We start from the raw sequence: 23,542 nt of genomic DNA on the forward strand, positions 1-23,542 counted from the left end.
GGTATCGGTCAACCTAGGACAACCTCAATAAAACTTCAAATGGCGGATCGATCGATGAAGCGACCTTTGGGCATTATTGATGATGTGCTTGTCGGGGTGGACAAATTCATTTGTCGGCCGACTTTGTCATTTGGATTGTGAAGTGGACTATGATGTTCCTATTATCTTGGGCAGACCTTTCCTTGCAACGAGGAAGGCATTGGTTGATGTTGAAGCGGGGGAGCTCACTTCTCGAGTAGGAGATGAAAAGGTCGTTTTCCATGTTTGCAAATCTATGAAGCAACCCAATAGCACTGAGGTGTACTCATTTGTAGACCTTGTCACAGCTGTCATTGTGGATGATACCAGTGCTATGATCAACGTGGAGGATCCTCTTGAGGACGTGCTATTAAATCTTGATGTCAATGATGATGAAAGTAGAGTGGAGTGCATGAATGCCTTACATGGGATGGGCTCTTATTCTTATGAGCCTAGAAAATTATCTTTGGATCTTGAAAATCGGAAAAATACACCAACAAAGCCATCAATTGAGGAGCCACCGCGTTGGAGTTGAAACCACTTCCTCCACACCTCAAGTATGAATTCTTGGGTTCGAACTCTACTTTACCAGTTATTCTTTCTTCTTGCCTTACTACCATGCAGGTTAAGGCCACTTTGGTGGTGCTTCAAAAGCGGAAAAGGGCAATTGGATGGACTCTAGTTGACATTAAGGGAATAAGCCTCGCATTATGTATGCACAAAATTATCTTGGAGGATGATGCAAAGCCTTCCTTGGAGCATCAAAGAAGATTGAACGAGGCTTTGCAAGAAGTGATGAAGAAAGAAGTGATCAAGCGGTTGGATGTCGGGGTTGTGTACCCCATTTCTGATAGCGCATGGACTTCTCCGATGCAATGTGTACTGAAGAAGGGTGGTATGACTGTGGTGACCAATTAAAACAATGAACTTATTCCTACTCAGACAGTCACAGGTTGGAGGGTTTGCATGGACTACCGGAAGCTAAACAAGGTGACTCGAAAGGACCATTTCCCATTGCCATTCCTTGACCAAATGCTTGATCGTTTCGAGCGGCGTGCTTTTTTATTGCTATTTGGATGGGTACTAGGGGTATAATCAAATCTTAATTGCCCCGGAGGACCAAGAGAAGACCACCTTTACTTGTCCGTATGGAGCCTTCGCTTTCTCTCGGATGTCGTTCGGATTGTGTAATGCTCCGGCGACATTCCAAAGATGCATGATGGCTATTTTCACCGACATGGTGGAAGATATATTGGAGGTCTTCATGGATGATTTCAGTGTGGTTGGTGATTCCTTTGAAGAATGTTTGAGAAATTTGGATAGAGTATTGGCCCGATGTGAAGACACAAACCTCGTACTCAATTGGGAAAAATGTGATTTCATGGTTGAAGAGGGTATAGTGTTGGGTCACAAAATTTCAAAGTATGGAATTGAAGTTGACAAAGCCAAGATAAAAGTGATTTCAAGGCTTTCTCCCCCCATTTCTGTCAAAAGGGTGAGGAGTTTTCTTGGGCACGAAGGTTTTTACCGGAGGTTTATAAAAGATTTTTCAAAAGTGATAAACCCCTTGTGCAAGTTGCTATAAAAGGATGCAAATTTTGTGTTCGATGAGGGATGTATGCAAGCATTCGAGCTTCTCAAGCTTAAGCTTACCACTACCCCAATCATTACCGCACCAAATTGGAGCTTGCCTTTCGAGTTCATGTGTGACGCAAGTGACGTTGCGGTTGGGGCTGTTTTGGGTCAAAGGGTTAATAAGATGTTTCATCCGGTGTACTACGCAAGCAAGACCATGAATGAGGCTCAAAGGAACTATACATTCACCGAGAAAGAGTTGTTGGCTATAGTATTTGCAATGGAAAAGTTTCGGTCGTATTTTATGGGGGCCAAGGTCATAGTGCACACTGATCATGCGGCTCTTAGGTACTTGATGACAAAGAAAGACTCCAAGGAAATATTGATGTGATGGGTGTTACTACTTCAAGAGTTTGATCTAGAAATTATGGAACAGAAAGGTAGTGAGAACCAAGTGGCGGACCACTTGTCCCATTTGGAGGAGGAGGGGAGGCCTTGTGATGGCCTTGAGATCAATGATTCATTTTCCAACGAACAACTCCTTGCGGTGTCAATAAATGATATGCCATGGTTTGCCGATGTTGCCAATTACCTTGTGACTAGAATAATCCCGTGTGAGCTCTCTTCTAACCAAAGGAAGAAGCTCAAGCGGGATAGTTTGGATTTCTATTGGGATGAGCCATACTTGTTCAAGATTTGCACGGATGGTGTGATTCGTAGATGTGTCCTGGAGGAAGAACAATTGAGTATCATAGAGGATTGCTATTCTTCACCCTATGGTGTCCATCATGGTGGGGTGAGGACTGCCTCGAAAGTTCTTAGTTGTGGATTCTATTGGACCACCTTGTTCAAAGATGCGGGTGATTTTGTGAAGAGGTGTGACGATTGCCAAAGAGCAGGTGGAATTTCAAAAAGGGATGAGATGCCTCTCAATACCATTCTTGAAGTGGATATCTTTGATGTTTGGGGCATCGATTTCATGGGTCCATTTGTTAGCTCTTGTGGGAATACTTACATTCTCGTGGCGGTTGACTATGTCTCAAAATGGGTTGAAGCCGTGGCTTTGCCTAACAATGAAGCCCGTAGTGTTGTTGCATTTCTTAAAAAGAGCATTTTCACAAGGTTTGGCACTCCTCGTGTGATTATTAAGGATGGGGGGTCTCATTTTTGCAATAAAGCTTTCGACACATTGCTTTCCAAGTACGGTGTCAATCATAAGGTTTCGACCCCTTATCATCCTCAAGCTAGTGGTAAAGTCGAAGTCTCCAACAGAGAAATCAAAAGTATCTTGTCAAAGATGGTCAATGCAAATAGGACCGATTGGTCGAAGAAGTTGGATGACGCTCTATGGGCTTATCGGACGGCTTACAAAACTCTGATTGGTATGTCTCCATATTGGTTGGTGTTTGGGAAAGCATGCCATCTTCTGGTTCAGTTAGAGTACAAGGCCAAGTGAGCTTTGAGGAAGTTGAATCTTGAATGGGATGTTGCAGCTAATCTTCGTGTTGAACAACTCAATGAACTCGATGAATTTAGACTCCATGCCGACTCCAGTTCGTCCTTGTATAAGGACAAGATAAAGTACCTTCATGACAAATATGTTCGTGGAAAGGAGTTCAACGTAGGTGATTTGGTTCTCTTGTTCAACTCCCTGTTATGTCTGTTTTCGGGAAAGCTCAAATCCAAATGGAGTGGACCGTTTGAAGTTGTGTTTGTGACCCCTTTTGGTGCTCTTGATTTGAAACACAAAAATTGTGAAGTCTTTAGAGTTAATGGGCACCAGGTAAAGCATTATCTTGAAAGTTTGATGACAGCCACGTGGTGGCTCTCCTTTATCTCAAGTGATGTGGTGGTAACATGCGTCATGCCACGACGTTAAATCAGGCGCTTCTTGGGAGGCAACCCATGTGTTTTTCTTCTTGTTTTCTTTGATTTTCTTTGTAGTATAGGATTGATTTTTGAGCTAGCTGGTTGTGAGATGTTGCAGGGATTGTGTTGATGCAGTGCAAGACATAGTAAAGAAAGTGTTCAGTCTCTGAAGTTGCTAGTGCGGCCGCACTACACTTTGTGCGGTCCGCACTGGTGAAGGCCAAAATGATACCTCTCTGGAATTTGCCACTGCGACCGCACTACACTTTGTGTGGTCCGTGGTGGACCACTGTGGCCGCGGTCTATTTTGTGCGGACCGCAGTGGGATACTAGGCCAAGCTTGATCATAGCAGCACAGTGCGGACCGCGGTCCATTTTGTGCGGTTCGCACTGGTAGGTGTGACTGGGCCCCAGGGGGTTTTCTATAAATAGACCCTGGGGACCCCCTTTTACCCTTTACGTAATTTTAACTCTTAGAAGCATAGAGCACTGTTCATCTTCCTTTCTTCTTGTAATTAACTACTTACATCGATCAGTCCTCACTTTATCTAACAATTGGTAACATAATTTTCCATTTTCTTGTTTCAATTCTGTCAATTTCATTTTATTTTCAATTTTTCTTAGCTTATAATTCTTGTTCCTCCCCTAATTTGTTCGCTAGTTGGGTTAGATTGGTTGTAATGCTAATTCATGAGGAATTAATGAGTTTTATGGACTAGGTATATATGTAGGGACATAAATTAGCAAAAGTTGAACTTAAAAGCAAAATCTAAGAACCCTAACTCAGTGCCACTGCTGGGCACTCTATGCGGACCGCGGTCACTTTTGTGCGGTCCGCAGTGACCTAGTGCGGTCTACAGTATCACTTTGTGCGGACCACGTTGACAAACTTCAAAAAGATTACTCTTGGTCAGTGAGGCCACACTACATATTGCGGGTCGTACTGGCCCAGTGCGGCCGCGGTACCATTTTGTGTGGGCCGCATTTGTCAGATTCAGAGGAAAGGTAGTCTAAACCCCATCCCTGTGCGGACCACGATCATTATTGTGCAGTCCGCGGTGGTCCCTGTGCGGCTGCACTCTATTTTGTGCGGTCCACACTGGCTGTTTCTGCAACCTGGCTGCAACTTTTCAATTCTGTCTGCAATCCTTTCTACATAAATATTGCCCACTGCTTCTATTGATACTAACAATGTAAGATGATTATGTTTGCAGATAATGGTTAAACAAATAGGAAAAGGCTCCAAACAACCCGGCAGAGGTGATTCCTCCCGGGGAGGGAAGCAGAGATTGGTTAAACTCACTCTCCAGGCTCGTCAAAACATAAAGAAGATGAGAAAGGCAATTAAGGCAGCTGATAAAGCCTGTGATCAGTCGGGCAGTGAGTATGTGCCCTCCCAAGATATTTCTTCAGACTCAGTACCAACACATTTCTACTCAAGTTTTAGATTGACAGATGACACTCATCCGCCATCACCCACTGCCCAAGCACCAGAGCATGTTTTTACTAAGTCGTCTAAGGGCTCAGCAGCCGGCAGTGGTGAATACTCCACCTCCCCCACAGCTTCATTATCTGGGGAGGGTGCAGACGGAGGTGAGGAGGAATTGCAAACGGTTGAGGAGGTAGCTGAGGGTGGTGAGCCTCGGGTTGGGGTCATTACCCGAACTAGAAAACCCCGAAGTTTGGGAGGATAGGTTCGTGAGCCAGGTGGCATACCACAAATTTAGGGAGTGGTGTCCGGTGAGAAAATTGATCCCGGAGCGGAGTTTCATTGACAAAGATCTTTTACCCCACAACCCTGACGTGTATAGATAGTTCAGAACGAGAGTGGTTTGGGAGCACTTCTTAGATGACTGTATGGATGCTAATGAACACTTGGTCAAAGAGTTCTATTGTAATGTATCCCACATTGTAAAGGGTTCCAAAGCGACCAAGGTTCGAAACCTCAAGGTGTTGTTTGACGGGAAGTCGCTCAACGAATACCTGGGTTTCAATGAGGAAGATGGGTATCTTTATATGGCAAAGTTGGATATGGGCGAGGAGGTCCGTCCATGGTTAGCTCAGTACTTGGCAATCCCAGGTACCGTTCTGGAGTGGTTGACTATTGGGGTCAAAATACTACGGAGGAGCCTAAACTTTGAGGCGAGGGGTTGGGAGTCATTTGTGTGCAGCCGGTTAGACCCTACTACCCATGACCTGACACTTCCTCTCCACCGGGCTATTTTGGTTGCTTCCATTATGGAGGGGTACCCCATCAACGTGGGGAATGTGATGTCCCGGATCATTTCTATAGTGGGTGCCTAGAGCGATCGGAAGGTCATACGACATCAAGGTCAAGGCGACAGCCCCGTTCTCCTGGTATAGCGTGAAGGGGATTGACAACCCCAAGGATAAGAACTACAAAGCCCCTGCTTCTGCCTCAACTGGCCATTCTGAAGAGCCAATTGCGGTAGAGGCCCCCACTAAACCTGCCTCCACTTCTATTGAGATGCCTCCTGGACCTTCTGCATCAGCAGGCCCGGAGATCCCATCTTTCCAGACCCATCCTAACACTGCCCACCGACTGACTCAGATGCTTCAGAGTATCAACAACTGGATGTATACTACTTCATCCAAGTTGTCCACTTTGACAACCACTATTGCAGCTCAGTCGGCACCTCAGCCAGCACAGGTCCCATAATCCATTGAGGATGCATTGAAAGAGATTCTTGAGAACCAGAAGAAAATCCTCACTATCCAGGATGCATTGGCAAAGGCAGTTTATTCGCATAGCAAGGCTCTCAAGGAGCTTGCTAAGGAGCATAAGAAGCTGCGAAAGACACGGGCCTCCAAGGAGTCCGTGATGGAGCTGCGAGTGGATGTTGACAAGTTGAAGGCAGACCAGCTGCCTTTAGACCTATTGTTTGAGGACCCCGTTCCAGTAGCTAAGCCACAGCTGGAGCAGTCACAGCGACCTCCGAAGAGGAAGAGGATGATTCCTAGAGCCGATAATGCTATCATCCAGTCAACCACAGGGTGTACCAGAGTCCAGAGCCTGTCCAGGTCCAGGCCCAGGTTTTAGCAGCTGAGTAGCAGGACACCGGGAACCAGTCTGAGGTTCCCGAGCACACAGAGGACCCAGGGACCATCCATGATCCTATGCAGACCGACAGGGCTTAGGGAGTCTTCGTATCTTTTTTCTATTATTTTTTATGCTTATTTGGACTAGTTGGCATTGGGGACAACGCCAGCTTTTATTTGAGGAGGTGCGCCCTACATTTTTGGATGACTGTATATATTGATTCATTTTATGCTTTCTTGATTTTCACATTTGGTCTGTATATAATTTGATATTTAGTTACTTTTATCGCATTTTTCATCTTTTTTTGGGTCTGTATATAAAGTTACATCATTGTATATGTTCATCCCCGTTGTATATTCAAATCTCCTATTGTATATATTCGTTCTATTTTCGCAAAAAAATTTAAATTTTTAGCTTCTTATTTATTTTCGTAGCTTTTGTTTTGTTTTGGACGTTTTCGATAAGCCTTTGGTTTTCTTAATGCCACGGTTCTTTCCAAAGGTGGAGTGTTGTGTGAACCGGGTGGCTCTTCCCAATGATGGATGGCGTGACAACCTTCTTAAGGGTTTGGTCTGTTTTTGTTTTTGTTTTTAGTAGTTTATAGTTAAGGATTCCTCAAGCAAAGCTTCACTTGGGCCTAGCACATTTGCCTTTGATCCCATGGTCAAAGACAAAATGTTGTGTTAGGATGGTGAAAGTCGTGACCTTGAGACTCTTGTGTTGACCGATAATCATCAAGTGGTTTTTCGGGACCATTGTGTGCTCAAATCGTATCTAAGGTCATTATGGGCCCCCGACTCTATTTCTTTAGCGATCCTTTAGCTTGTGTGGTGAGTAATTGAATTGCAAATCCATGCCTCGAGCCATTGGTCTAGAACTTGCCCCGAATGTTTGTTGAGGCAAAATCCTAAGTGAATTTGACTTGAGACGTGATTGTAGGCCCTCCTTGATCCAAATAATAGCTTGAAAAATTCCATAGCCTACCAATGATATAATCCCTAGTTAACCCTTTTGAGACTTAGACCTTTTTCTTTCAAGAACCATGAGACAAGCCTATACCCGTTCAAAAAGATACCCTCTCTTGGCACCCGATCTTTCCTTGAGCACATGGCAAAAGTATAAGTTTGGGGGGAGAGACAAGGGTGGCAACAAAGTGGTAAAAGGCACAAAAATGAAGAAAAGGAAAGGCAATAAAAAAGAAAGAAAATTAAAAGATAAAAAGAATGCTCAATGTTGAAAAAGAATAAAAAGGGATTCAAGAAAAACAAAAGAATTAAAGGTGTGGAAAGTTGAAAAAGGAGAAACGGTTTGAATTGCATAAGAAAGAGTGACAACGTGTCCCTCTAACCCCTTATAAAGAGGTGAGATGACTCAAAGAGTCAAGAGAATATATGCCGAAGGAATCAAAAGAAGTGCTTAAGAGAAGATGGAACCCACTTAGATTAAAATATTCTCTGCCCTGAACCAAAAGCCTTCACAATGACTCCACAAAAGCCCTATATGATCTTGAGTTGAATGATGCTTACACTAGTGGATACTCATATGAGGGGCAAGCATATGGTACTTAGAGCCGGACTTGTGACCTTTTCTTGAGAGAGATGAGTGAATTTCCATTAACCTCGGTTTGTGTGCCAATATTCTAAAAGGTGAGGTTTGCTTAGGGAGAGTTGAGGATGTGTGAGTATGGGTTCCACAATGACCAAAGTAATTGAGAGAGTTCTTTAATGTAATGAGTCAACTCTTGATGCTCTTGTGTCACACTTGATCCATGGTTTTTCAAAGATTAAATGTTGTTAATGATTCAATTGTATTGAGGGAAATTGTTAGTCCCAATTGATGCTAGTTGAGGTTACTTTAGGATAGCTGAAAATTCTTGGATTTTCCCTTAAGGGGTGGGTCTTATTTTGTTTGCTTGAGGACAAGCAAAAGCTTAAGTTTGGGGGAGTTGATAACTTGGAATTTTGACATGTTTCATGCTCCTTCTTGCTTACGCTTTGATTATAAATTCTTACAAAATAATCCCAAAAGGCTCATAAGTTGTGCTTGATTGTAGGTTTGATCAACAAAGTGATGCGATGTCAAAGATCGGCTTAAAATGAGTGAAACCTGCACAAGTACCAAAGACAAGACAAACTCAGGACAAACAGTCCTAGTGCGGCCGCAGTACACTTTATGCGGTCCACACTAGGGAGATTCAGAGACTTGGATTTGAAGGCATCAAAGCACTGCGGCAGCAGTAGATATTGTGCGGCTCGCACTGAAGACACCGCGGCTGCACCACCATTTCATGCGGTCCACAGAAGCAATGTTCAGAGAGATGTCAAGTGCCAGGGTTCAAGCCTGTGCGGTCCGCAGTCCATTCTACACGGACTGCATTGGAAGCCTCCGCGGCCGTTGTCCATTCTGCGCTGTCCGCGGAGCCTGGTTTTAGAGAGTTGGAATTGCAGAGTTAAGAGCCTAGTGCGGCCGCACACCATTTTATGCGGTCCGCACTGATCCCGCAAGGGCATTTTTGTCCAGTTTTTCCAGCTTAGTATAAATAGAACCTTTTTCCATTTTTTAGGGTATCAGATATTATCAGCTATTTTTTGAACTGAGTTGCGCTCGTGAGAAGATCATTTGTAGTCATTTTGGGCATTTTAACTTAATTTCAACGATAGAATCTCTGTATTTATTTTAGTGTTTAATCAATATGCCTTTATCTTCATCTAATTCTCTGTTCTTCTCTTCAAGCATGAGTAGCTAAACCCATTAGCTAGGGTTGTGGCTCAACCCTAGTGTGGGTAATTGATGGGTATTGTGATTTAGTGCTAGATTGACTATGGGTGTTATTTATTTGGATGAATTTTATGGTTTAATTTATGAATTGGTGGTTGTAAATATTGGTTTGTGCTAAGTTGACTTAGCTCTTCTTGAGAAAGAGAGTCTAAGTCTCCAAAATTGACCTAACAAGGAATTGGGATGGACTCAAGAGAATCGATAATCCCAATTAAAGGGTTAAACCTTGAGAGAGTAATTACCCGACTTGAACCCTAGTTGCTTGAGCAAATTTGCTTACCCATTTGGTCTTGAGAAAGTCAATTGGGCAAAATCACTCTCTCTACCGAGAGTTGTGAGAGTGGGTAAAATCATGCAGCGGTTATAGCATATTTCTCCAATCATGTCAATCGTGCCTTATAAGCAATTACCCGTCAATTAGCTACCTGGGTGAAAGTCACTAACCTAGTGCCTTTTTATCCATTAGATACAACTTTTAGCAATTCTCGTTTAGCATAATCTAGTTACATTTATAATTAGTAGTTGATAATAGTAGTTTGTTAAAGAAAAACCAAAAATGATTGGAAGTGATATTTGGAACAAATACGCAATTCCATCCTAAATAAATACTCGACTCCATTCCTAGCTCCCTGTGGAAATCGATCCCGACCCACAAATTGGGTAAAAGCTATTGCGACCCTCTCTTCCTACTTTTTAGTAGTGCGGAGTAGGCTGCGATCAGCGGTCGACATGAATATTCAGGAGCTGCTGGTAGTCGGTGATTCAGATCTGCTTGTACACCAGGTACAAGGAGAATGGGCCACCAAGAATTCCAAGATATTTTTGTATTTGCACCATGTGTAGGAATTGAGAAAGAGGTTCACGAAGATAGAATTCTGACATGTCCCTAGAATTCAGAATGAGTTCGCCGATGCATTGGCCACTTTATCATCCATGATACAGCATCCAGATAAGAATTACATTGATCCTATCCTGGTGAGAATTCATAATCAGCCGGCATATTGTGCCAATGTTGAAGAAAAAACAGATGGAAAACCTTGGTTCCATGACATCAAGGAGTATTTGTCGAAGGGAGAATATCCGGAGCATGCAAACCACACTCAGAAATGCACACTCCGGAGGTTGTCCAATCACTTCTTCCACAGCGGAGGAAATTTGTACAGGAGAACTCCTGATTTGGGACTGCTAAGATGTGTCGACGCAAAAGAGGTTTCTAAGCTACTTGAGGAAATACATGCTGGTACATGCGGCCCACATATGAATGGTTTTGTCTTAGCCAAGAAGATACTCAGGGCCGGTTATTTTTAGATGACGATGGAGACAGACTGCATCCAGTATGTCCGCAAATGCTACCACTGTTAAGTGCATGCCGATATGATAAAAGTACCGCCAAATGAGCTCAATGCAACAAGCTCACCTTGGCAATTTGCCGCCTGGGGAATGGATTCCATCGGTCCGATCGAGCCCACTGCTTCAAACGGGCACAGGTTTATTCTAGTAGCCTTTGATTACTTCACGAAATTGGTAGAGGCTGCATCTTACAAAGTTGTAACCAAGAAAGTTGTCGCAGACTTTGTCAAAGATCGTATTATTTTTTAATTCGGAGCTCCCGAGTCTATTGTCACTGATAATGCCGCAAATATCAACAGTGATCTGATGAAAGCCATGTGTGAAACTTTCAAAATCAAGCATAAGAATTCCACAGCCTATAGACCTCAGATGAATGGAGCCGTAGAAGCTGCCAACAAAAATATCAAGAAAATACTAAGGAAGATGGTAGAAAACCACAAACAATGGAACAAAAAGCTTCCTTTTGCTCTATTGGGATACCACACTACAGTGCGCACATCAATCGGAGCAACTCCCTACATGCTGGTTTATGGTACCGAGGCTGTCATCCCAGCCGAGGTAGAGATTCCTTCTTTAAGAATCATACAGGAAGCTGAACTCAGCGATGCAGAATGGATAAGGAGCCGCTATGAACAATTGCCCCTCATATATGGAAAAAGGATTAAGGCAGTATGTCACGGTCAGCTTTACCAGAAAAGAATGTCTAGAGTTTTGAACAAAACTGTCAGACCAAGGCAATTTGCACGGGACAGTTAGTGCCGAAGAAGATCTTCCCACACCAAGATGAAGCCAAAGCGAAATTCTCTCCCAACTGGCAAGGTCCTTACATGGTTCACATGGTGCTGACATGAAGAGCACTCATACTTGTAGAAATGGACGGAGAAATTTGACCAAAACCAATGAATTCAAACGCAGTCAAAAGATACTATGCTTAGACTATTTATATTTACTCATGTTATGTAATTGAACTACGCTTGACCTGATTACCATTTATGAGGGGATACGTAGGCATCCTTATAGGTTCGGTCATATCATAATAAAATTTCCATTTCCCCCAAAATCAGAAACTGGAGAAGAATTTTGAGGAGGACCCTCAAAATTTCAGAGCAAGTCCATCCAACGCCAACACATGTTAGACAGTCTGAAATCGGTTAAGAAACTGGGGAAGAATTTTGAGAAAGATTCTTAAAATTCCGAGGAAGGATCAAGAATGCTCGTTACCTCTGAACGGCCGAAGGATCATCTACCAAACTGGGGCAGAATTTTGAGGAGGACCCTCAAAATTCTAACATGAGGAAGCGGCAATGTCTCTGAAATATGTTATAGTCACTAGTTCATCTAAAAATACTTGATATTTCTCTATGTTTTCCAAAATAACTCTATTTTTATCAATAATTGCATATTTTTCGAAAACTCTACTTTTGTAACTGCCAGGTGTTACCAAAGGAAACTCGAAAGGGCCTTCAGAACGGATAAAGCAAGGTCTGCAGACAGAAGCACGAACCAACCTCCCCTATACAAACTCACAATTTTTCTTTGAACGCAGGCACATTTGACGTAGTGATAGCATTCGCAAAAATGTATACACAAAGCAAAATCACTATCAAACAATACATCAAACATCGAATATATCTCCAGCTAAGAAACATACTACTCTAATTTGCTACTCGCTCTTTGCATGGGACTAAGCCCTGTCCCGCATATTTGCATGAGGCTAATCTTTGCCTACCTATTTGCATGAGGCTAATGCCTGCCTCCATATTCGCATGAGGCTAATCCCTGCCTCCATATTTGCATGAGGCTAATCCCTGCCTCCATATCTGCATGAGACTAATCCCTGCCTCCATACCTGCATGAGGCTAATCCCTGCCTCCATACCTGCATGAGGCTAATCCCTGCCTCCATATTTTCATGAGGCTAATCCCTGCCTCCATACCTGTATGAGGTTAATCCCTACCTCCATATCTGCATGAGGCTAATCTTTGCCTCCATATTTGCATGAGGCTAATCCTTGCCTCCATATTTGTATGAGGCTAATCCCTGCCTCCATATTTGCATGAGCCTAATCCTTGCCTCCCTGTTTGCATGAGGCTAATCCCTGCATCCATACCTGCATGAGGCTAATACCTGCCTCCATATCCGCATGAGGCTAATCCCTGCCTCCATACCTGCATGAGGCTAAGCCCAGTCCCGCATATTTGTATGAGGCTAATCCTTGCCCCCTATTTGCATGAGGCTAATCCATGCCTCCCTATTTGCATGAGGCTAATCCCTGCCTCCATATTCGCATGAGGCTAATCCCTGCCTCCATATTCGTATGAGGCTAATCCCTGCCTCAATATCTACATAAGGCTAATCCCAGCCTCCATACCTGCATAAGGCTAATCCCTGCCTCCATACCTGCATGAGGCTAATCCCTGCCTCTATATTTGCATAAGGCTAATCCATATCTCCATACCTGCATGAGGCTAATCCCTACCTCCATACCTGCATGAAGCTAATCCCTGCCTTCATACCTGCATAAGGCTAATCCCTGCCTCCATACCTACATGAGGCTAATTCTTGCCTCTATATCTACATGAGGTTAATCCTTGCCTCCATATTTGCATGAGGCTAAACTCTGCCTCCATACCTGCATGAGGCTAATCCCTGCCTCCATATTTGCATGAGGCTAATCCCTGCCTCCATACCTACATGAGGCTAATCCCTGCCTTCATACCTGCATGAGGCTAATCCCTGTTTCGCATATTTGCATGAGGCTAATCCTAGCCTCCCTATTTGCATGAGGCTAATCCCTACCTCCATATTCGCATGAGGCTAATCCCTGCCTCCATATCTGCATGAGGCTAATCCCTGCCTCCATATCTGCATGAGGCTAATCCCTGCCTCCATACCTGCATGAGGCTAATCCTTTCCTCCATATTTGCATGAGGCTAATCCCTGCCTCCATACCTACATGAGACTAATCCCTGCCTCCATATTTGCATGAGGCTAATCCCTGCCTTCATACCTGCATAAGGCTAATCCTTGCCTCCATACCTGCATGAGGCTAAGCCCTGACCCGCATATTTGCATGAGGCTAATCCTTGCCTCCCTATTTGTATGAGGCTAATCCCTACCTCCATATTCGCATGAGGCTTATCCCTGCCTCCATAATTGCATGAGCCTAATCCCTGCCTCCATACCTGTATGAGGTTAATCCCTACCTCCATATCTGCATGAGGCTAATCCTTGCCTCCATATTTGCATGAGGCAAATCCTTGCCTCCATATTTGTATAAGGCTAATCCCTGCCTCCATATTTGCATGAGCCTAATCCCTGCCTCCCTGTTTGCATGAGGCTAATCCCTGCATCCATACCTGCATGAGGCTAATACCTGCCTCCATATCCGCATGAGGCTAATCCCTGCCTCCATACCTGCATGAGGCTAAGCCCAGTCCCGCATATTTGTATGAGGCTAATCCTTGCCCCCTATTTGCATGAGGCTAATCCCTGCCTCCATATTCGCATGAGGCTAATCCCTGCCTCCATATTCGCATGAGGCTAATCCCTGCCTCCATATCTGCATAAGGCTAATCCCAGCCTACATACCTGCATAAGGCTAATCCCTGCCTCCATACCTGCATGAGGCTAATCTCTGCCTCCATATTTGCATAAGGCTAATCCCTGCCTCCATACCTGCATGAGGCTAATCCCTACCTCCATACTTGCATGAGGCTAATCCCTGCCTTCATACCTGCATAAGGCTAATCCCTGCCTTCATACCTACATGAGGCTAATTACTGTCTCTATATCTACATGAGTCTAATCCTTGCCTCCATATTTGCATGAGGCTAAACTCTGTCTCCATACCTGCATGAGGCTAATCCCTGCCTCCATATTTGCATGAGGCTAATCCCTGCCTCCATACCTGCATGAGGCTAATCCCTGCCTCCATATCTGCATGAGGCTAATCCTTGTTTCGCATATTTGCATGAGGCTAATCCTAGCCTCCCTATTTGCATGAGGCTAATTCCTACCTCCATATTCGCATGAAGCTAATCCCTACCTCCATAATTGCATGAGGCTAATCCCTGCCTTCATATCTGCATGAGGCTAATCCCTGCCTCCATACCTGCATGAGGCTAATCCTTGCCTCCATACCTGCATGAGGCTAATCCTTTCCTCCATATTTGCATGAGGATAATCCTTGCCTCCATACCTACATGAGTCTAATCCCTGCCTCCATATTTGCATGAGGCTAATCCCTGCCTCCATACCTGCATAAGGCTAATCCCTGCCTTCATACCTGCATGAGGCTAAGCCCTGACCCGCATATTTGCATGAGGCTAATCCTTGCCTCCCTATTTGCATGAGGCTAATCCCTACCTCCATATTCGCATGAGGCTTATCCCTGCCTCCATAATTGCATGAGGCTAATCCCTGCCTCCATACCTGCATGAGGCTAATCCCTGCCTTCATACCTGCATGAGGCTAATCCCTGCCTCCATACCTGCATGAGGCTAATCCTTTCCTCCATACCTGCATGAGGCTAATCCTTGTCTTCATACCTGCATGAGGCTAATCCCTATCCCGCATATTTTCATAAGCTAATCTTTGCCTCCCTATTTGCATGAGGCTAATCCCTACCTCCATATTCGCATGAAGCGAATCCCTGCCTCCATAATTGTATGAGGCTAATCCCTGCCTCCATACCTGCATGAGGCTAATCCCTACCTCCATACCTGCATGAGGCTAATCCCTTCCTCCATACCTGCATGAGGCTAATCCCTAGCTTCATACCTACATAAGGCTAATCCCTGCCTCCATACCTGCATGAGGCTAATCTTTGCGTCTATATCTGCATGAGGATAATCCTTGCCTCCATATTTGCATGAGGCTAATCTCTGCCTCCATACCTGCATAAGGCTAATCCCTACCTCTATAGTTGCATGAGGCTAATCCCTGCCTCCATACCTGCATGAGGCTAATCCCTACCTTCATACCTACATGAGGCTAAGCCCTGTCCCGCATATTTGCATGAGGCTAATCCTTTCCTCCCTATTTGCATGAGGCTAATCTTTACCTTCATATTCGCATGAGGCTAATCCTTACCTCCATAATTGCATGAGGCTAATCCTTGCCTCCATATCTGTATGAGGCTAATCCCTGCCTCCATACCTGCATGAGGCTAATCCTTGCCTCCATACCTGTATGAGGCTAATCCTTGCATCCATATCTACATGAGGCTAATCCTTGCCTCCACACCTACATGAGGTTAATCCTTGCCTCCATACCTGCATGAGGCTAATCCCTGCCTCCACACCTACATGAGGCTAATCCCTACCTCCACATTTGCATGGGACTTTACATAAACATTGCTCTATTCTAGTACTATCTATTTGCTTTTCAATTGGGCTAAGTTATGCCCTTCATTTCGCAAGACTAAGCCTTGTCTTGGTAACACCATATTACTGCATCTCATGGGCTGAAAAATCGCCAATCTATCCAAGGGCGTCATAGTCTAAAAGGCATCATCCTCATAGTCAGAAGACATCATGACATGGCCTGAGGATCCCTCAAATTTGCATATCATTATTCAAAGGCGTCATGGTTCGGAGGCACCATCTTCATGGCCCAAGAACATCATTTTATGGCCTGTGAATCCCTCACTGAAAAACTCATGGTCCAGGAGATCATGGTCTGAGGACGTCATCCTTAATCCGTCTGAAGATAACTTTCATGGTCCAAAGGGAATCTGCATCATATTTAAATTTTCGCACAAATACATGTCTGTACCATCTATTTATCTGCGGGTGAACAGCAAGCAACCGCAATTATACAAGGAGCGACCTCGCTCCAGTTCCTTCAAATTACCTCAAACCTAACTGTTCATCATAACCGCTCTTGCATCTCGTGTCCGTTCTTGCAGTGACTTCATCGGTATATTCTGCCCATGAATCCAGAACTACACGTGGCCTGATTCTTGTAAAACCAGGGATATGTAGGCAGCTCAAAGACCAGAGTTCAGCCTCTATCTTTCAAAACATCTCATTCGGTCAAAATTGGCCATCATTTCTTTACCCGAAAACTCTTTTCATCCTTCCCGGGTAAAGAGGGGCAGTTGTTGTTACCCAATTTTTCCTTCATATTTTTTAAATACACATATATATACTTTCAAAATAGTGCATATGCATCATCACTTGGTTTTAAAACATATACAAGCATTTTTTATAATTTTTTATAATTAAAAGAGTTTTAAAGCAATTTATTCCTATATTTTACTATATAAATATTCGTTAATTGCATCGCAAAATATTTTCTTTATCATTTAATTTCATCATTTACACTCAGATTAGGTTTTAAATACTTTAACATATTTATCATAAATACATTTGCATTTTTAAAGGCTAGAATTGCACATTTGCGATAATAGCTCATATATACTTATAATTGTCATATTCATGCAAAAAATAAATTTTATATTTTTACAGCGTTAAATAATTATTGTTAACTATTTTTTATGCACAAATAATATTTTTACTATTTTATTTGTCATTTTATAAATTACTTTATTAATTGAAAATGGGTATTTAAAATCTAGCCCCATTTTTATTTAATTTCGGACCTAAAGCTACCTAAACCAACCCAATACTAGCCCAATTTTTAACCCCCTAAACCAGCCCAGAAACCCCAGGCCTAATACCCATCTTCCCCAACCCAATACCCAGCCAAATCCTAGCCATTGATCGTTTTGATCAACGGTCCAGGTTTTCCCCTTCCTAAATTAAACCTAATGACCCCCCCAAAACCCTCTCATTTCCCTAACCTCCCCGCCATCACCTAATCCTCTCATCTGTCAAATGCTCTCAAATCTAAACCCTAATCGGACCTCGTCGTCACTCATCTATGGCCACCCATGGTGGTTTCTTACCACCCCCAGGCCTCTAATGGTTTCCCTTGTACTGGTATCACCATCTCCAAGGTCTTCAAGGGACCAGGGTTAGTCTACTTGCATCTATGGCCCTTTCTCGCTTGTCTCAGGCTACTCCGATTTGATTCCAAGTAAGATCTTTCTATATCGCCTTAGATCTATGGGTTTCTAAGTTTGCTTCTTCACCTCTGTATTGTTCTTCTCGAAAACCTTAAATTCTTCCCTCTGAACTTCCTAGATTTGTACAGACCTGAGATGTTTGGACCTATTTCATATGATTTTTTACAAAAAACCTTCTGATTTTTACAATAACCTTCTGATTTTCGAATGGTTTTCCATTTTCCTAAACTAGGGTTTCCCGAAAATTTCTTTTCTGAAAATGTTTGATAGTTTTGAATGTTTGATCTTCTGCTTCTTATGTGTCTTGACTGATTTCGTAAGGTTTGCTCTAACCTTAACTCGTTTATACTAAAAGCCTAATTTTTGACATTTTTTTTTGGTTTCTGAGTTACTTGTGTGCTGACTTTGTCCTTGCTTTAGTTTTTGTGATTTCTCTTTAGCCTAATTCGATATCTCGTGATTTTTATCCTAATATGCCTTTACTAAGGTTTATGGTTCGACTTTTCCACTGATTATATGTGTCTATATTTATTTTTTTGCCTATTCATGGTAAACTTATATTTTCACCCTTAAATCAATGTTAATTTGGATTCTCGATTTATCAATCTGTTTTCTGACTATTCCTTTCTTGCCTTATTTGAAATTGTTTGTGATACTTGCTGACTCTTTGCATGATTCCGTTCCTTAATTAAACCCTTGACTCTCTATTTTGAAGTTCTTTGTTTAATTTGAACTCCTTTCCTTAATAAGATCCCTGATTCTTACTTCTTTACTTGGTCTGATTGAACCTGTTGCTTTATTTAGTTCCTGTCATTACCATTGGTTGATTTTTCCTTAATTAAGGGAGAAAACTATGCTGAATCTTCGTGTAATTGATTCTTAAAATTCCTTGATTACTGATTGTTGATTGCTTTACCTTATTTGCTTAACTTTTGATTACTATATAAACTCCCTCTTATTTTAACTTTTGGACACGAACAATAGTTCAAAACTACCACTTTTACACTCTAAAAAAGTCTCTCTCTGCTCTCCTTGCTACTTGTGATCTATGTTGTTCTAGCCAGCTGCAAGACAAGTCTGAAAATTGCATAATACCATTCTCACATCTTGTGATTTTTTTTATTTAACTAAGTATGCTTCTGATTAATTTTAAGAATCAAAACCTATGTGTTTACTTACTGCTTTAGCCCATATGGCTTGAGTCCATTCTTGCCTTTGTTTACACGTTACTCGGCATGTCTAATACTGCTTATTCAAACCTGTGATTAGCATGTTTTCACTTTACTTGCTTGTTTGCTATCCTTTTTAACATGTCTACATATGTAACTAGCCTGTTTGATTGACTACTGTTTATCTAGCATGCCTAAACTCTGTTTCTAGGTAATTAGCATGCCTCCACTTGTTAATATTTGCTTAGCATGCTCATCTAAGTTTTTGTCTATTCTGCCTCACTCATGCTAAGCTAGTTGCTCTCCCTAAAATGGCTCTAACATGTTTCTGCTGTGATCTTCGCTGCATTACCTGCATTCTACCTACTAGTTCTATAGAACCCCCTCAAACTCTATGTATTCTGTTGTTTGTGTGCTCCATTAAGGTGTACTCTCTATGTTCCCAATCCCTCTTCCCTTGTGTGAAGGCTACTTGCCAAAGTACTCCCTAAAACTGTTTGTTCTATGACATATGTTCTGATTGCAAAATTATTTCTTTACACTTTCCTCAAACTGTTTTATCACTAATGGTTTTTCAAAAATTCTTTTCAATCCTAAGACTTTTCTTTTAAACTCTTTCAAATCATTATGCACTTTCACTTACTCCTAGAATACTAGGTCCTGCCCCTCGGGTATGTGTCCTGCTTAGAGACCCTTGAGATCTCTATGAACTCTGGCATATCAGGGCTGACACTTTCACACTGCACAATATTCAGTTGTTATTTGAGAAATGTCTAGGTGTGAGCACTACCCGGGATCCTTGAGGTCCTTAGGGAACTCTAACACACCTAGACATGAAATTGGCTATGGAACTATTAGGCATTTGAGACTACTGGAGGCTTGGAAATCATTTTGGGCCTACTTCAGGCTCCCTATAGCTTAATTTATGTTCCGTTTATGTAATTCATTCAATTCTTGGTCTGTAATAATTAATTGTAAACAAACAGTGGGGTGATTAGTGAAAAAGGGAGGGTAGTTGTATATCGTGGGTAAAATTGGGTAGAAACCATACCTATAGGGTCCATGTTGATTCAAATGTGTTTGTTAAATAACATGCTTGTAGGATTTGCTTTGGTTTAAATAAGTTCTGTTTGATTTACTTCCACACAATTAGAAGCATGCCTATAGGATCTAAACTGCCGTTAAAAAACAAAAAAAAATTGTTTGTTGTTTCGTTGTATTCTTAATCAATAATAGATATCATGCTCATATGATATTATTATTATGTGCCTAGGCAAGCCTACAGGACGATTAAGAGTCCTGCAAATATAAAATTGTGTTCTATTATCTGTGACTGCTCATAATCAACAGGTTTAAAAATTAGTAGGCAAGAAGGATTCAATTCTTTGATACTTTGGTCCAAATTCAGTACTGCATATTCTCTGCTCGCCTAGATGTCATGCTCTAAGTTTTTCTCTTAAATACCTGAAACTATTGTTTGAGACGTGCACTTACTTGTTTTGTCTGCGGAGGTAAATGTGAGCCTTTAAATGTTTGCTCTTTAAATACAGTCCTAACTGTTTTGATTGACGCCTAGATTTTTCTCCTTTAAGTACTTTAGGATGGTCTAGAACTACCTAAATTAGAGGTCCTAAATACCTCCAGGGCCATAAGGAAGGGACGGGTAGTGCACACGTAGGATTCTTTAAAGGTTGCTAGAACGCTTTAGGCTATGACCAAGGGGAGGGAATTAGGTAGTAAGGATATGATGACTACGCGCTAATGTCACGTGTAGCCCTTTATTGAGGAGTGATTACCGGGCATTGTGTGGGTATGATCCTATAGGCTAACCAACCTAGGACTCCTCTTTCCCAACTCTCGTTGTTTAAATAAATTTACTTTTCTTTATAAATGTCCAATTTGTTCAAGCCTTTTCCCTTGGTTCATTACTTGAACCATACATGTGCTTAGAATGTCAAAACATGCCTTTACTTGCAAGTACGTGTTAAAACTGTTTATTTGTTTAAATGACTAATTCACATAGTTTAAGTTCGGCCGGGACCCACGGTTGTGGACCGTGAGGGGTGTCTAACACCTTCCCCTCAAGGTTATTTCGAGTCCTTACACTAATCTCTTGTAATGCAAACTAGTTACATGAGTTAATCGCTCTAGGTGCCCTAATGCACCATAATCCATTATGTGGCAACTCTTAAAACACTCAATTCCCAAAAGGAAACGAGTTATTTTCCTCATGAATGTTGAAACCCGGAATTCCTCGTCAAAAGGGAAAAAAGGGGGCGCGACATGCCCGAATCCTACCTGTCAAACACCCCTAAGCATGCGCCTAAGATATAAACCTAAATAACATCTGCTAAATTACGAGAATAAAATACATGAAGGAAACCTGCCCAAAAAGTCATACATACGTATACGTGCAACATATGTAGGGTGAGCTGACAAAGCTGCTATAGACAACTATATACCTCAAAACTAGAAACCGGCAAGGCCACATACTATCCAACTAGACCTACTATCTATAGACCTCTAATAGAAATATAACTGTACAAAGACGGGACTGAGCCATGTCATACCCATACATATATGTATATATACAAACACATCACACCAAATTAAAAGCAGCTCCGGATCAAGTGAAGCGCGCCAACTCTCGCTGATCGAGGATCCTAAGAAGGGGGACCATCAGCTTGCGTACTTGCATCTGCGGGCATGAAACGCAGGCCCGTGAAATAGCGCGTCAGTACAAAAAATGTACTGAGTATGTAAGGCATGAAAATGAGTACGTAAAAGACATAGATGAAACATGGAATAAAGAAACACATCTTTAATCTGAATAACTTTGTAAATTCTGAAACATTTATAATGTCATGCACGTGCATATAAATGTCGTGTCATGCATAGGTATGGATGTACATAATATCATCAAGCCACTGAGGCATCCCATCATATCGTCTCGGCCACTGTGGGCAACATCATCAACATGTACCAACTGATCAGGTGGTGGTGCGTATATAACGCCGTAACCTTTTTTCCATATCACACACACACACACACACACACACACACATATATATATATATATATATATATATATATATATATATATATGTTTGTATATAACGTCATCTGGTCATGGGTCAATGTACATGTATAAATGAATGAAATGAATGAAAAATATGTAATAGTCTCAATATTCCTTCCGGATAAACTTTTTCAACTGCGTATTATTCTGAGACCCATGAACAGAAGATATAATAATATGTCACACGGGGAATCAAGAACACAGCGACCCCTAGTATTTCTATAAATAGAGTCGTTTATGAAAACTGTGCATTTGCTCGTTTCTTTTGTATAACTTGGACCATGCCAAAAAGAAAGAAGGGATGGCCTTAACATACCTGGAATAGGAAAAACTCCATATAATATTCTCGGAGAAGATTGCATCGTATTCCTTTAGAACCGCAAAATTTGTATATTGTTAAACTTCCAATAATTCTCGTTGGATTTTTTTGGTTGGAAAACATTTTTGTGGAAGCTCGCTAATGTTCTGTTGGTGTTTGTTCACAAGAAATGGACAAATAGCTTTGTTGAAAGCTTGAAATGGCTAAACAGGAGCTAACGTTTTCAGGACAAAGAAAGCTAACGTTTTCTTTTGAATTCCAAACTCCAGTATCTTTGAATTGTAAGGAGTTCCCAAGGTTATGGTAAAAACTTAGTATAATGATTATAAAAAATGTAATGTCCCCTCTTTGGCTAGCATAATTGCCACCTATTCAAGAAGACTAAAGAGTCATTCTCTTTAGTTTGTGGCTTTTTGCCACGTTTTGGGAGATGAATTTAATCTTATCCACTAAATTTATTAATTAACTAGGTAATGTCCCGTTACCCGTATAATTAAGAATTATCTTAAATTACCTAAAAATACTACTCATATTTAATATATTTTATATATTATAGAGGTCATATGGTACCTTGTATGATACTAGTTCATAATTATCGGGTATTATCGCTCGACCCATATTTTATCTCAAATTGGTCACTTTCAACGAAATTTGTTTTCTTTAATTCGTGTATTCTTTATCCTTTATGACACTTACTGTTTGCTTGTTATAAATAGCATCAATATGTTAACTTCAAGATAATCTAACTCCCGAGTCTACGTCAATTAAATGAAGACGAAATTTTTAACGTGCGAAAACGCGAGATGTAACACATTTATGAAAGTTGTGTGATTGCTCGTTTCGTTGTATCATATGGATCATGTCAAAAGGAAAGAAAGGATAGTCTTAACATACCTCAATTTGTCAATGCAACTCAACAACAAGCTTATGATAACTAGCGCGCCAACCCTATAACAAAGAAATACATGTACGACTTAGATAGCGCTAGTATATTACGTATCTCAAACGATAATTCGATTCCAAAATAAAACGGGCAGCATTTTCCCTGATTTTATTGCTCCCTCAAGCCTACTATAGGTAAGATACAAACACAATACAATCAGAAACTCAAAACCAACCTAATTACAATTCGGGACCTTCAATACAACAAAAACCCCAAATATACCATAACACACATAATCAACAAGTTATCAATTAGCCTGAAACTGCAAAGACGAGCGACCAACCTACTACCCTACCACATGTGGCGTTTATCCACACCCTTTTATCCTTCCAAACTCCATAAATCAGC

At 41.8% G+C, this 23,542-nt stretch overlaps 1 protein-coding gene across 1 annotated transcript; it reads left to right on the forward strand.

The window, feature by feature from the left end:
• The first annotated feature begins 11,074 nt into the window (after positions 1–11,074).
• On the forward strand, positions 11,075–11,407 carry LOC138881670 (uncharacterized). The gene has a single exon (XM_070161920.1). It carries the CDS (start codon positions 11,075–11,077, stop codon positions 11,405–11,407), a length of 333 nt encoding a protein of 110 aa, XP_070018021.1.
• The last annotated feature ends 12,135 nt before the right edge of the window (positions 11,408–23,542 follow it).

This window comes from Nicotiana sylvestris, chromosome 11 (assembly GCF_000393655.2).
Source record: "Nicotiana sylvestris chromosome 11, ASM39365v2, whole genome shotgun sequence".
Lineage (NCBI taxonomy): Eukaryota > Viridiplantae > Streptophyta > Magnoliopsida > Solanales > Solanaceae > Nicotiana > Nicotiana sylvestris.